Source organism: Schistocerca nitens, chromosome 9, assembly GCF_023898315.1.
Source record: "Schistocerca nitens isolate TAMUIC-IGC-003100 chromosome 9, iqSchNite1.1, whole genome shotgun sequence".
Classification (NCBI taxonomy): domain Eukaryota; kingdom Metazoa; phylum Arthropoda; class Insecta; order Orthoptera; family Acrididae; genus Schistocerca; species Schistocerca nitens.
In genome coordinates, this window is record NC_064622.1 from 401,267,598 (window position 1) to 401,283,710 (window position 16,113).

The 16,113-nt window shown below is 39.6% G+C and overlaps 1 protein-coding gene across 1 annotated transcript in view; it reads right to left on the reverse strand.

The window, feature by feature from the left end:
* The window catches only part of LOC126204405 (aldo-keto reductase family 1 member B1-like), a 74,553-nt gene that overhangs the window by 10,638 nt on the left and 47,802 nt on the right, over positions 1–16,113 (reverse strand). Inside the window, exon 5 of the mRNA XM_049938783.1 lies at positions 6,715–6,918. Within this exon, the coding sequence (XP_049794740.1) occupies positions 6,715–6,918 (204 nt within the window). The remainder of the gene's footprint in view (positions 1–6,714; positions 6,919–16,113) is intronic.

Here is a 16,113-nt window from a genome sequence, read left to right on the forward strand (position 1 = left end):
TTTTATTATATAAGCATATAATTAGTCAGTATCCCAAAATATAATCAAATGAACAATATGAGCATATAGATTGTGTAAAGATGATGCCAGAACATACCATACTCACATCAATAGTATAACTTAAAGACAACAATACGTGAGAAGGAAAGCTGCAGACGTGCGCAAGTTGCGCTTGTGTGAGTGAGTGTGTATGTGTGTCTACTGCTGACAAAGGCCATATTAGCCGAAAGCTATGATTGTGTGAATCTTTTTATTGTGCCTATCGTGACTCAGCATCTTTGCTATACGGAGAGTAGCAACTTTCCTTCTCTTATATTGTTACATTCCATCCTGGATTTTCCATTGTTTGATAACTTAAACATAGGTTTTTATTGTGAAATCGAGAACAGTGTTACTAAAACTGATGTTCATTTGTGTCATTCAGATATATTACTATTATTGTCTTCACAAATACACACACACACACACACACACACACATATATATATATATTTCCCAAGTGGAATGTTTCCCTCTATATATAAAGATGATGTGACTTACCAAACGAAAGCGCTGGCACGTCGATAGACACACAAACAAACACAAACATATACACAAAATTCAAGCTTTCGCAACAAACTGTTGACTCATCAGGAAAGAGGGAAGGAGAGGGAAAGACGAAAGGATGTGGGTTTTAAGAGAGAGGGTAAGGAGTCATTCCAATCCCGGGAGCGGAAAGACTTACCTTAGGGGGAAAAAAGGACGGGTATACACTCGCACACACACACGTATCCATCCGTACATACACAGACACAAGCAGACATTTTGTGTGTGTGTTTGTGGTTGTTTGTGTGTCTATCAACACACCAACACTTTCCTTTATATACTTTCTATCACTGCAAGCATGGTATGTTCTAGCATCATCTTTAAACAAGCTATCTGCTGTGGCAGTTCATTTAATTGTGTCATGTGTAATTTTGTATTGTCTTAGATGAACTATATGCATATAAGAACAGCTAAAAATGCACCTGTGAGAGCACAAAAAAGACAAATAAGCTCCTCTTTAAAAGACTCTGACAGAAAAATGAGGAATCAGGTGCCTCAATCTACATTTCTCCTTCCTCAGCAAATATTTTAGGCTTGTGAACATACTCCCTCTCTTTTAACACAGAACATTCTAATTCCTTTAACTTCATCTCCCTCTGTAATGAAGCCTTCATACTCAGCATCTCCTTTTCTCTCCTTCTCAGTGTCACTGTCTATATTTATCTATCTCCCACTGTCTCCTTTTTCTCCCACTGGCACTTTCTTCTGTCTGTCACTCCACTCTCACTGTCTTCATCCCTTTCTCTTGCTCTTCCGTAACACTGTCTCCTTCTCTGCCATTTTCACTTTCTCTCATTGCCATGGTCTCTGGGGGTTGGGGGTTGGGTTGTTAGGGGGAGGAGACCAGACAGCGAGGTCATCGGTCTCATCGGATAAGGGAAGGATGTCGGCCGTGCCCTTTCAAAGGAACCATCCCGGCATTTGCCTGGAGCGATTTAGGGAAATCACGGAAAACCTAAATCAGGATGGCCGGACGCGGGATTGAACCGTCGTCCTCCCGAATGGCCATGGTCTCTGTCACAGTCTTTCTCCCCATTGCCAAGGTATGTTTTTTACTCGCTTACAGTCTGCTGTCTTTCTCTTCAACCACCATTGTCTCCTCTCCACACATGGTCTTGGAGATTGTTTGCTCATGGTTTTAAGCCCTAGATGGAGAAACTTTAACATGTGGGTATAGTGTATGGGGGAAACTGGACAATTTTTTTCATGTTAAAGTTCATTGGTCTGGGCAGAGGAGGAGTACAGATCCCTCAAGCCTACATATGGTCCCCACTCATCCCTCTTTTTCATTTCTAGTGTCTCCTATCTCTTTTGTTCTCATTGCTACTATCTCCACTCACCTTTCTTTCTCTTTTACTGCCATCGCTATCTCTCTCTCCTTGGCTCCCATTGCTATTGTCTTCATCCACCACTCTTTCTCTTTCACTTCCATCCCCCCCCCCCCCTGCCACACACACACACACACACACACACACACACACACACATCACTGTCTCCTCTCCCTTTTAGTTTTACTCCCACTGGCAATGTCTCCTCTCTCTTTCACTTCCATTGCCTCTCTGCTGCTAGCTTTCAGTACAAAAAAGCGTGAATATGTTCACATGCCAAAATTTTTGTTGAGAAAGGAAGAATGAGGATTGATACAGCCTCTTCCCCATGTTACAGCAGGGTGTGCTGCTTATATGAAATGAATTCTGCAGCTCAGTAAAGTTTTGACTGTTTATTTATATATTTGAATACATTTAAATACTTTGTCACATATAAATAACAAATAACTATGCATAATATAACGTTAACATAAAATTGTCCAACACAAAATTTCTTTACACTACTTCAACTACAAATGCTCAACATTTTTAGGCTAAACATACAGTTATATGAGTGTGTAGTGTTTGTCTGAAAGAATCAACACCATGCAGGATCTGCAGCTGAGAAACATTATATGTAAATTAATGGGGGATCACTGCTGTTAGCTGCAATGGGACATTAAGTGGAATCAGTGGCAATAACAAAAATGTTTACCAGACTGGGATTCGAACCCGGGATCTCCTGATTACTAGTCAGCTTTGGTAACCACTGGGACAAGTGTTATTGCAACTGCATGGACTATCTCAGCACACCTCATGGCCAATTCACACTCCCACCAAGCACCACCTGTCTGCAGCCCCCCTTCACTATATTCCTGTTCACAGGTGTGGATGGGCCATGATGCATGCTAAGATAGTCCATGCAGTTGCAATAACGCTGTGTCCTGAATGGTGCAATGGTTACTGCATCTGCCTAGTAAGCAAGAGATGCTAGGTTCAAATCCTGGCCTGGTATACATTTACATTGTCACTGCTGATTCTGCTTGATGTTCTGTTGCAGCTGACAGCAGTCATCCCCCATTAATTTTCATATATTACTTTGTAGCTGCAGAGTCTGCATGATGTCTGCTCTTTCGGACAAACATTACACATTTATATAATTGATAAGCCTAGCTGGGCAATGGATCCCCTTCCTTCAAGTGCAAATACACAAATACGTCCAACCTTCTGTGGGAATCTCTGAGTAGCAAACAGGAGTATAGTAAACAGGGACTGTGGATAAGTGGCGCTCAGTGGGAGTGTTGATTGGCCGTGAGGCATGCTGAAATAGTCTGTGCAGTTGCAATAATGCTGTGTTCCAGATTGTTCAATGTTTTACCGCACCTGCCTAATAAGCAAGAGATCCCAGGTTTGAATCCTGGTCCAGTACACATTTTCGTCATCGCCACTGATTCCGCTTAATGTCCTGTTGCAGCTGACAGCAGTGATCCCCCATTAATTTACATACACCTACAGTATATCACAAAAATGTGGTGTTTGATTTGCAACTACGAAGAATTGGGAATGACAAAATAATTTTCTGTAATTAGCTTATGTGTTCAGGTGACACCATGACATTTCCAGGTCAAGAAAGCCTGTATAGGTGTGAAGTGTGCATTATGCAAAGAGAGCACTTCATAATGTTTTATTGGTGAAAAAATAGCACCTAAAACTGTTTGGTGACCTCAGAACCCTTTCAATGTATGACTATGATAACTTTGAATCTCTAGACCTCAGTAACAATAAATAATGACACCAAAAAAAGTTTCAAGGTTCATTGAGAATATCAATTTAAGAACATTATTATGGTAAAAATTTTGGTGATTTACCATGAAGAGAAATTATTGATGTGGCCACCCCCCAACTGGTACTTTTAGTGCCCAAAAATCATGGTTTTTTTTGGTTGTCTCTTGATAAAGGATAAAGATAGCTGAAAATAGGAAAATGGTATTTCTAGATAAATGTCTAAAGAGTGTATAGTTAGATTTTGAGCCATTTTCTATAGTTAGTTATTTAGATAATTGTGGCCCACAGAACAAATTTTTAACAAATGTTAAGATAATGTTCTCGGGGAACTTTGGAAATTTTTTTGATATCATTAGTTCTTACCAAGATCCAGAGATTCAAACTTACCATAGCTATGGAACAAACTGCAGAAGCCACTTTTTGGCCAACAAATCATTTTGGAACATTCTACAATGTTGTTCAATGCTCTCAAAGACTCTCAAATGGTCTGGAATGTTCTTGAATACTGTTCAATGTTTGGGAATGTTCTAGAAATTTCTGGAGGGAAAAACTTCCCAGCCCTTATATTTTCAAAAGCATGCCCTTCAGGTAAAAATGGGAACCTTCTTCATAGATGTGGAACAGAGGGCTACCATACCATCTGACTCCTTTTATCATACCAGGACCCATTTCTGAGCTTTAACAGCATGTACATTGTACCCTTACTCTTATACTATACATAGGCAAAAATTGTGTTCACCAATTTCAGTGGAACAGTTCAGATTTTATGTAATATATTGCATTAATATCACACAAAAAACATACATTCAAATAAATTTTAAAATTTAATTTTGTAAAACAAGCATTTAAACAGAAAACTACATGATAATGCTAATTCTATGAAAACTCAAATATTCTGCACTCTAAATTTTACTTTTTGCTATATTTTTATTGTTTATTACACATTTAATAATAAAAACACAAACTCCCACAAAATATCCAAAAATATTAAAATTAAACTGGTACTTTTTAGGTGTTTAGTTTCCTTCTCAGAGGTTTTCTTTACATTGACTGGAAATTTTTGTTGAGAATTCAAGTCAGCTTGGCTTCTTGCAACAATGGCAAATATACAGTGCCTTTCACTTCTTTTTTGGGACACAGGCAGAGCATCTTTGCCATTTTTCCAATCATTCTAAAATGGCTTCTACTCTTGGTTCTGCTACACCCAAAATACAGTGAAGGGTACACAAAGTTCATGGGGTGTGTGATTCTAGTTGACTCGCTTTTTATCTGTGGTGTCACCAATTAGTCTACAAGCTTCTTGAAAAATCAAAGTGTTACACTTGAGTACTGTCTCTGTAGAAATTGTGAAGGACAAATGCATTCACTCCACTTATGCCCATCAGAAGGGAAAGTAATGCCATTGGCCATTGTTGGAAGAGATTTCAATGAGCAGCGATATTTGTTTCGATCTAATGTATTTCTGGCAGAACCTCTAGCTAAAGATTCAGTCTCCATACTTCTGTCTTCATCACTTTGATCACTTGATTCATTCAAGGAATTCATGGGTGGCAAAATAAATTCATCTTCACTTTTGCACTGTTCCTATACTGTACTACATTCACTTTCAACTTCATTGTCACTACATGATCCAAAATCACTTCCTATACTGTCCTCAAACAATTTGAAAACAGTATCCACGAAGTCAGAGTCTGTTAAACACGAACAGTAAATGAAGACTTGGCTACTGAATCCAAAACGCGAAGTCCCAGGTGCAGTCTCAGAGATCAGTAGCATGAAAGAAGCAGTAATAGTATAGCTCCATGCCACATTCAAGTGGTTACTGACAAAGGAAACCTCAGAAGCTCTGAGAAAGAACAACTAAACAATGCTATAATCTCCTACTCCACCATTACGCATTTGCAACAGAGCAACAATAAACGCTAGCGGTCTGTGAGACCACACCTGGGATTTTAACTGTTAAAAGGCTTCTTTGCAGAAGCCCTGAGTGAGAGTATAAAAGAGCTGGTATCCAGTGGACTTAGGTCGGTCAGTTTCATGCAGTTATAGGTTACAGAACTGTGTCACTTTTTTTTATGATCTCGGCATTGGTCCGCCACTCTGCTACAGTGATAGAATATCTGCGATATGGTGGAACTTAAGGATTCCGCAGTGATCAGCTGATGCACAATTTCAGAGCAGTCCTGTGTTGTTACTTTGAATGGCATGACACACTTTATATTTTTATTCATTAAAGCAAACTGAGCTTTAAGTGACAGGAAATATGTAGAAACAATATAAGAGAAGGAAAGTTGCTACTCACCTTATAGCGGAGATACTGAGCCACGATAGACACAATAGAAGGATTCACACAATCATAGCTTTCAGCCATTGAGGCCTTTGTCAGCAGTAGACACACACACACACACACACACACACACACTCACACTCACACACACACACACACACACACACACACTCACACAAGCACAACTTGCAAACCGATCTGCAGTCTCAGAGCGCTGAAACTACACTGTCAGTGTAGTTTCAGCTCTCTGAGACTGCAGATGTGTGTGCGAGTTGCACTTGCATGAGTGTGTGTGTGTGTGTGTGTGTGTGTGTGTGTGTGTGTGTGTGTGTGTGTGTCTACTGCTGACAAAGGCCTTAATGGCCGAAGGCTATGATTGTGTGAATCTTTTTATTGTGCCTATCGCAGCTCAGTATCTCCGCTATATGGTGAGTAGCAACTTTCCTTCTCTTGTATTGTTACATTCCATCCTGGATTTTCCATTGTTTGAAATATGTAGAAATCTAGACCCAACAACTTATCTGAAATTAAAAAACCAATGACATTTTACTGGCATACCAAAGACAGCACATGTGAAAACTGATATGAGTTCTTTTCTAAAAGAGTAGATGTCTATTAAAATGTAGAGTAGATATTCTACTTATTTTGTTTTCAGAGCAAACACAACCAAAACAAAAAATGATGATGACATGAATCTCTATAGTTCTTAGTTCTTACTAACAGTTGTAGATCACAATGCACATATCTTACCACATATCTAAGAACAACTTGAGCCACTGTCTTCCTATACTTGGCAGCAAGTAACTTCATCTTTGGGTTTTCCAATAATGGCACTCCCCCTCCTGGCATTGTCATAGATGGATTCGCAAGTGGACTGTAAGCAGTTATCACTATGTCCCTCTGCTTGCAGAAATCAATTAGTTTCTTCTGGTTAAGATAAGGATGACATTCAATCTACAACAATGAAATTCAAGTCAGTAATTACATGTTTCACATTCTTATTGTGAGACTACAGCTTTCCACTTCATGTGGACCATAATACATGAATGCTCATTATATTCATGCTAGATATAATTTATGTAATTTAATTGTGCATGTGCAATTTTTCTGCTAACAAAGAACATCCTATTCTTTTGTCTTATGTCTTTAATGATATAGTTGTAGCATTCTACTGCAGCATACATCAGTCCCAGTTGATGTCATAATTTATTATTGATTATTGTAGTAAATACAACTGGGGTTGCAAAATATATTTAAAAAATATGGTAAAAACTGTGATTTAGACTGTGTTATTCAGACAATTTCAGCAGGTGGTGTAATGTCTTCTATCATGGTGGATAATTTTTTCTTACCATAATGAACTACAGGTATATAAAATTTACTTAAGTTTAATAAGACTGCTGGTTATATTGTTTGGGTATGAACAAAATTATTCTCAAAAACAAAACAGAAATAGTTTTTTTCCAAAACATAAAGTGGTCATTAACACAAAGTACCACAATTTAAATGCTACATCTGTTACTTCAGCATAACATCTACAACTTAGAGAATTTAAGAACATTTGTTTCTTCAGGCTGTAATATAATAAATTAAAGTGTAGACTCCTTGTTGTAATACTTTGTGGTAATAATTTGAATTGTGAGGACATCACATTGTATAACCCCACTGAAAACTGATCCTGCTTTATAATGGACTGACTACCTTTGGTGTTGACTGTGCAGTGACAATGCAGTCTATGGTTTCAAATTGAGCAGACATGCTTCTCACCATTTGAGTGCAATAAAGTGTTATTTTTGTCCATATCATGTTTGTATTCCATATCATACCCTCACTTTATAGATCTGCAATGGTGAGCCACACCAATCATGAATTACAGCAAATACACACCAAATTGGATACTATGCATCAATAATGCTACCATTGTGTAACCACTGTGTGTCAAAATTTGCAAATTGCACCAACAAGTGCAGTGCCAGGGTATACAGTGTTTTGGAACAAACCCTCTGGAAAAGTGTATCTTGAAAAGTGATTCAGACAGTCATCCATGCAGTGCACCAACAATTGTCAATAACATTGAACAGTGGCATCCTATGAGCAACTTACTGTGTGAATTAGCATCCACCCCTGTTTTGCAAGTGGTCCATTCTGACCCACTAGTGTCAGTCTGATTGTACCCGTAATCACGCACTATGAATGATGACTCTTCACCCCCATGTGTAGTAATTTTCATTACTGTGCTTACACAGCCACCCATGCAGATGCACAGTCTGACCACACTTTCAATCATGGTGGCACAGACCTACATTACCACTGCCAATCCTCCCATGGCTTTTGGCATAATCACCCACAGAGTTTGCCTAAAAACCAATTTAGTGCTCACCCCAAGCTACTGCCATTTCGTTCCAATCAGCTCTCCATGAGGTTTGTCATAACACACAGCATCCTCACCACCCATGATTTCACTGGGGATGCTGCAAAATTTTTCATGCTTGTCAGCCACTTGGATGTATAAGCACACATGATAAGAAACATCAGTTTTGCACCACTGGCAGATAATAAATACTCTACAGCAAAATCAGCACCTCTACAACACTTTTACAGGACACAACATCTTTTTCTCCAAACTTAATCATGTTCTTCACAAGATATCCACTCCAAAGAACCAGATTCTCATATGTGGGGACTTAAATGTAGATAAACTGAATCCTGATGCTACATGCGACTCATTACTAAGTCTTGCTCAAAGTTTCAATCTAGTTCCAATGGTTAACAGTGCAACAAGAATAACAAAATACTCAAAGACAGCTGTTGATCAGGTATTAACAGATTTAGGCAAAGAAAACTGTGAGGTGGTGGTAGCTGAGCTAGGATTATCTGATCACTCAGGTCAAATCATTAATATAAAAGTGGCTCCAGAAGAAACAAAGAAAATGCATATTTACAGACGAATTTTTTCTAAACAAAATAGATATGAGTTTGCCAAACAGATAACAGGACAAACATGGGACTCAGTATATTCAGAGGTGGATGCAAATGAAAAATTCAAAAAATTTCATGACATTGTTTACATTAAATTTTGAAGAAACATTTCCTAATGTGTTATGTCGATTATCAACAGCAGGAAAAAACAAGTGGGTCACAGCATCAAAAAATCTCCTGAAACACTAAAGTACCTGAGCTCCATTAAACACAGCCAAACTAATCCTGCTTTCTCATTGTTTTATAAAAGATACAGGAAAACATATAGGAAAATATTGCTTGCAGCAAAGAGATATCATAACTCCAAACTGGTGCTCTCTGCTGAAAACAAAAATAAGGCAGTATGGAATATTGTAAAGCAGGAAACTGGTACCAGGAAAATGAATCTGTCAAACTTGAAAATCAAAGAGGAAGGGACTCTAATAAAAGACCCAATATATTTGGCAAACTATATAAATAATTATTTTAGTAGCATAGGAATAAAATTACAGGAAAATTTTCTAACAGCGCCCCAGGTCAAAATGCCAAATAATGGTGCATCACACTCAATGGTGTTATTCCCTACAACACAGGAAGAAGTCTACAAAGCAGTCAGCAAACTGAAAAACAAAAACTCAGCTGGTCTGGATGAAGTCCCCATTTTTATAATTAAGGACTGTATCAAGAGCCTACTTGCACCTTTAGTTGATATTATAAATCAATCTTTCAAGCAGGGCTACTTTCCAGACTATTTAAAATATGCTAAATTACTACCTCTCTTCAAAAAAGGTGATGCAGGAAAAATTGAAAATTATAGGCCAATTTCTCTACTCTCATGCTCTGAAAAAATACTAGAAACTATTATGAAAGATAGGCTAATGAATTATTTAAATAAATACAACTTACTGTCTGTTGACCAGTTTGGATTTCAATCAGGGAAAAGCACAGAATCAGCAACAGCACACCTCACAAAACACATTCTAGAAGCATTAGATAAAGGGAACTACACAACAGGCATATTTCTTGATCTAGCTAAAGCGTTTGATACAGCAGACCACAACATATTGTTAAATAAGTTAGATGAACTGGGAATAAGGGGACTTGTGAAAAAGTGGTTCCAGTCATATCTAAAAAATAGAAGACAGACAACTGAAATATCACATATTTCAAGTTGCTCAAACTATATTGTAAAGTATACCTCAGACCCAAATTATGTAAATATAGGTGTCCCACAGGGTAGTGTCCTTGGCCCAATACTATTCCTCATTTACATAAAAGACTTCCCACAGAGCATCAAGCATGGACAAATAATATTGTTTGCAGATGACTCAAATGCTCTAATCAGTGACAAATCACCAGATGCACTGAAAGAAAAAGCCGAACAAACACTAAACAGTTACATGAGTGGGCATCCAATAATAAACTAATACTAAATTTTTAAAAAAACAAATGCTGTTAACTTCTATGTCTGCAAAAATCCACACTATAACAACTTTAAGTTAAATGATGAAACTATAGAATGTGTCGACTACACAAAATTTCTTGGTATGCATTTTGATAGTCAGTTGAAGTGGGAAGAACATATTAAAATAGTTACTAACAGAATCTCTATAGCATGCTATGCTCTTACAATTCTGACTGCAGTGTGTGATACTACATGCATCAGATCTCTATATTTTTCTTATATCCACTCTCTTATTACCTATGGAATAATATTTTGGGGAGTCAACAGTAAAAATATTCAAAAAGTTTTCAAATTACAGAAAAGAGCAATTCGTATAATAACCAGGAGTGGCAGTAGGGCTCACTGCCTTGAACATTTCCAAAAGCTGGAAATCCTAACCGTCCCCTGTCAATACATTTTTCAAAGTATTATGTATGTAAAAAAAAAAAAAAAAAAAAAAAAAAAAATTACTGCTAAGTTAAAAATTCTTTAGTACACAGCTATGAAACTAGAAACCAATACAATCTGCATCTAGAGAGGAAAAATAAAGTTAAAACTCAGCAGAGGTTGTTGTACAATGCCGTTCAATTATATAATAAATTACCCCAAAATATAAAAGATATTGACACAATTGGACAGTTCAAAACAAAACTAAAAAAATTTTTATTAAATAAAAGTTATTATGCAGTAATGGACTATCTGAATTAAAACATGCAGCATAATTAAAGTAGCCTTTTGTAATACATGAGGAAATAATTATAATATGAAATCTAGAATTGTACAGTACTATAAGAAAATTACACAAGGATATAAAACTAATGTAAGATACTTTAAAAATGCATGTAAATATTAATTTTATGTGTATTAATTGTAGGTATATTGTATTGTATATGATTTTGCTGACGAAACCCACACAATGTAAATTGTTACATAGATTAATAAAGAAATCAATCAATCAGACCAGAAGAACAACTGCAACAAGTGTTCTATAATGAACAACTAAAAAACAGAACCCTGTCCCAACAATGGCACCAGTTACAAATATTAATCAACTCTCAATTTATGCCCAATCATATGCTGTGGACATTGTGGATAGCTAAACATCCAGATCAAGTGCAGCTCGCCATAATCAGCATTGAGTGGGAACCATTGGATTACAGACTTAAATTAGCGGGTAGAATTTTTGCTGTTACTCAGCATCAACAATGTATCAGTTTAGTTGACAACAATACACTGCACATGACTAGAACACCGGCTCCAGTGTGCTATGCCTCCTGTGGCAAGCACACATGACTGCTGCCGACTCTGACATCATGGTCTCCACACAGCTGAGTCAACGAAACAAATTAATGATAATTGGTCTCCCCCCAGACTGCCATCCTGTGTTGATGTTGCTACCACACACTGTTCAGCAAGGTCACATGCAACTGCTGTCCACCCTGTGACCACCCAAAGGAGTAGTGTGCCCCACATTAGGTGCACAAGGTCATGATTATCATTCACATCAGCTCACCTTAAGTAACAACAGACTACCACACACTTCACCAATGAAGGCTCTGTATCCTGGATCATCTCAGACAGCAACAATATTTATATAATAGAAGGATACATTCCACATGGGAAAAAATATATCTAAAAACAAAGATGATGTGACTTACCAAACGAAAGCGCTGGCACGTCGATAGACACACAAACATACACACAAAATTCAAGTTTTCGCAACAAACTGTTGCCTCATCAGGAAAGAGGGAAGCAGAGGGAAAGACGAAAGGATGTGGGTTTTAAGGGAGAGGGTAAGGAGTCATTCCAATCCCAGGAGCGGAAAGACTTACCTTAGGGGGAAAAAAGGACGGGTATACACTCGCACACACACACATATCCATCCACACATATACAGACACAAGCAGACATATTTAAAGACAAAGAGTTTGCCCAAAGCTTGAATTTTGTGTGTATGTTTGTGTTTGTTTGTGTGTCTATCGATGTGCCAGCGCTTTCGTTTGGTAAGTCACATCATCTTTGTTTTTAGATATAGCAATAATATTTAGTTATTTGTGGCTCTGATGTAAGTGTGTTGCCTCCAACCTGCCTCATCACAGGACACAATGACACTGTTATACAGCTCTGTAGAGCAAAGAACTCAGCAATACCTGTTTGTGGCTCTACCCTGCATATTGGATCAGGGGTTCAGAACAATGGTCATGTGGAACTTTCTGATCACAGGTATCAGCAAACTGGTACTTGTTGCCAATTTTATCCAGCATTTCTTGCTCCTACTGGGTCTGTCCAGTGGCACACTGATTCAACCCAACACTGGTCATGAAGTTGCGGAACCATCTACTTGACTGTGTGAACTCACTCACTGAAATGCAACAAAACCAGTTTCTTTACTTTGAGACCCAGCTGGAGTCCCTATGCCTCAATAGCAGAATAATGACTAGCAATTCAAAAAAAATGTCTGAAGACCTCACCACAGCATGACATTGATTACTAGAGATGATCAACTTCTACCAGCACCAACTCTCACAGGCAGCCACTATTCAGTCACCATTCACAGAGGCCATAAAAGGAGAAAACACTAAAGGTAAACACAAGCTGATGTGGGTCACCGACATGCAAAAAGCCTTTGATCAGTTAAAAGACTGTCTTACCCAGGCAACGACACCAGCACATTCACTTCTGCAAGTACAGTTAACCATAAAAGAGTGTGTGTGTGTATATATATATATATATATATATATATATATATATATATATATATATATATATATATATTTAAAAACAAAGATGATGTGCCTTACCAAACAAAAGCACTGGCAGGTCGATAGACACACAAACAAACACAAACATACACACAAAATTCTAGCTTTTGCAACCAACGGTTGCTTCGTCAGGAAAGAGGGGAGGAGAGGGAAAGACGAAAGGATGTGGGTTTTAAGGGAGAGGGTAAGGAGTCATTCCAATCCCGGGAGCGGAAAGACTTACCTTAGGGGGAAAAAAGGACAGGTATACACTCGCACACACACATATATCCATCCGCACATACACAGACACAAGCAGACATTTGTAAAGGCAAAGAGTTTGGGCAGAGATGTCAGTCGAGGCAGAAGTAAAGAGGCAAAGATGTTGTTGAAAGACAGGTGAGGTATGAGCGGCGGCAACTTGAAATTAGCGGAGGTTGAGGCCTGGCGGATAACGAGAAGAGAGGATATACTGAATGGCAAGTTCCCATCTCCGGAGTTCTGACAGGTTGGTGTTAGTGGGAAGTATCCAGATAACGGGGACGGTGTAACACTGTGCCAAGATGTGCTGGCCGTGCACCAAGGCATGTTTAGCCACAGGGTGATCCTCATTACCAACAAACACTGTCTGTCTGTGTCCATTCATGCAAATGGACAGTTTGTTGCTGGTCATTCCCACATAGAAAGCTTCACAGTGTAGGCAGGTCAGTTGGTAAATCACATGGGTGCTTTCACATGTGGCTCTGCCTTTGATCGTGTACACCTTCCAGGTTACAGGACTGGAGTAAGTGGTGGTGGGAGGGTGCATTGGACAGGTTTTACACCAGGGGTGGTTACAAGGGTAGGAGCCAGAGGATAAGGAAGGTGGTTTGGCGATTTCATAGGGATGAACTAAGAGGTCACGAGGGTTAGGTGGACGGCGGAAAGACACTCTTGGTGGAGTGGGAGATATATATATATATATATATATATATATATATATATATATATATATATATATATATCTCCCACTCCACCAAGAGTGTCTTTCCGCCGTCCACCTAACCCTCGTGACCTCTTAGTTATATATATATATATATATATATATATATATATATATATATATATATATATATATAAAAAAAAAACAGAGGGAAACATTCCACGTGGAAAAAATATATCTAAAAAGAAAGAAAGTGATGAGACTTACCAAACAAAAGCGCTGGCAGGTCGATAGACACACAAACAAACACAAACATACACACAAAATTCTAGCTTTCGCAACAAACGGTTGCTTCGTCAGGAAAGAGGGAAGGAGAGGGAAAGATGAAAGGAAGTGGGTTTTAAGGGAGAGGGTAAGGAGTCATTCCAATCCCGGGAGCGGAAAGACTTACCTTAGGGGGAAAAAAGGACGGGTATACACTCGCACACACACACATATCCATCCGCATATACACAGACACAAGCAGACATTTGTAAAGGCAAAGAGTTTGGGCAGAGATGTCAGTCGAGGCGGAAGTACAGAGGCAAAGGTGATGTTGAAAGACAGGTGAGGTACGAGCGGCGGCAAATAGAAATTGGAGATTAGCAGAGATTGAGGCCTGGCGGATAGCGAGAAGAGAGGATATGCTGAAGGGCAAGTTCCCACCTCCGGAGTTCTGCCAGGTTGGTGTTAGTGGGAAGTATCCAGATAACCCGGACGGTGTAACACTGTGCCAAGATGTGCTGGCCGTGCACCAAGGCATGTTTAGCCACAGGGTGATCCTCATTACCAACAAACACTGTCTGCCTGTGTCCATTCATGCGAATGGACAGTTTGTTGCTGGTCATTCCCACATAGAAGGCTTCACAGTGTAGGCAGGTCAGTTGGTAAATCACGTGGGTGCTTTCACACGTGGCTCTGCCTTTGATCGTGTACACCTTCCGGGTTACAGGACTGGAGTAGGTGGTGGTGGGAGGGTGCATGGGACAGGTTTTACACCGGGGGCGGTTACAAGGGTAGGAGCCAGAGGGTAGGGAAGGTGGTTTGGGGATTTCATAGGGATGAACTAAGAGGTTACGAAGGTTAGGTGGATGGCGGAAAGACACTCTAGGTGGAGTGGGGAGGATTTCATGAAGGATGGATCTCATTTCAGGGCAGGATTTGAGGAAGTCGTATCCCTGCTGGAGAGCCACATTCAGAATCTGATCCAGTCCCGGAAAGTATCCTGTCACAAGTGGGGCACTTTTGGGGTTCTTCTGTCGAAGGTTCCGGGTTTGAGGAGATGAGGAAGTGGCTCTGGTTATTTGCTTCTGTACCAGGTCGGGAGGGTAGTTACGGGATGCGAAAGCTGTTTTCAGGTTGTTGGTGTAATGGTTCAAGGATTCCGGACTGGAGCAGATTCGTTTGCCACGAAGACCTAGGCTGTAGGGAAGGGACTGTTTGATGTGGAATGGGTGGCAGCTGTCATAATGGAGGTACTGTTGCTTGTTGGTGGGTTTGATGTGGACGGACGTGTGAAGCTGGCCGTTGGACAGGTGGAGATTAACGTCAAGGAAAGTGGCATGGGATTTAGAGTAGGACCAGGTGAATCTGATGGAACCAAAGGAGTTGAGGTTGGAGAGGAAATTCTGGAGTTCTTCTTCACTGTGAGTCCAGATCATGAAAATGTCATCAATAAATCTGTACCAAACTTTGGGTTGGCAGGCCTGGGTAACCAAGAAGGCTTCCTCTAAGCAACCCATGAATAGGTTGGTGTACGAGGGGGCCATCCTGGTACCCATGGCTGTTGGGAATGGGATTACAAAGTTTGCCAAGGTAATCCCATTCCGGATGTCCAGGCGGAGCTTCAAGGAATCCTCAGAACCTTAGGCCCCCTACAAAACCTTTCACCTGACTCCATCAACCTCCTGACCCCACCAACACCCCGCACCCCTACCTTCTACCTTCTTCCTAAAATTCACAAACCCAATCATCCCGGCCGTCCCATTGTAGCTGGTTACCAAGCCCCCACAGAACGCATCTCTGCCTACGTAGATCAACACCTT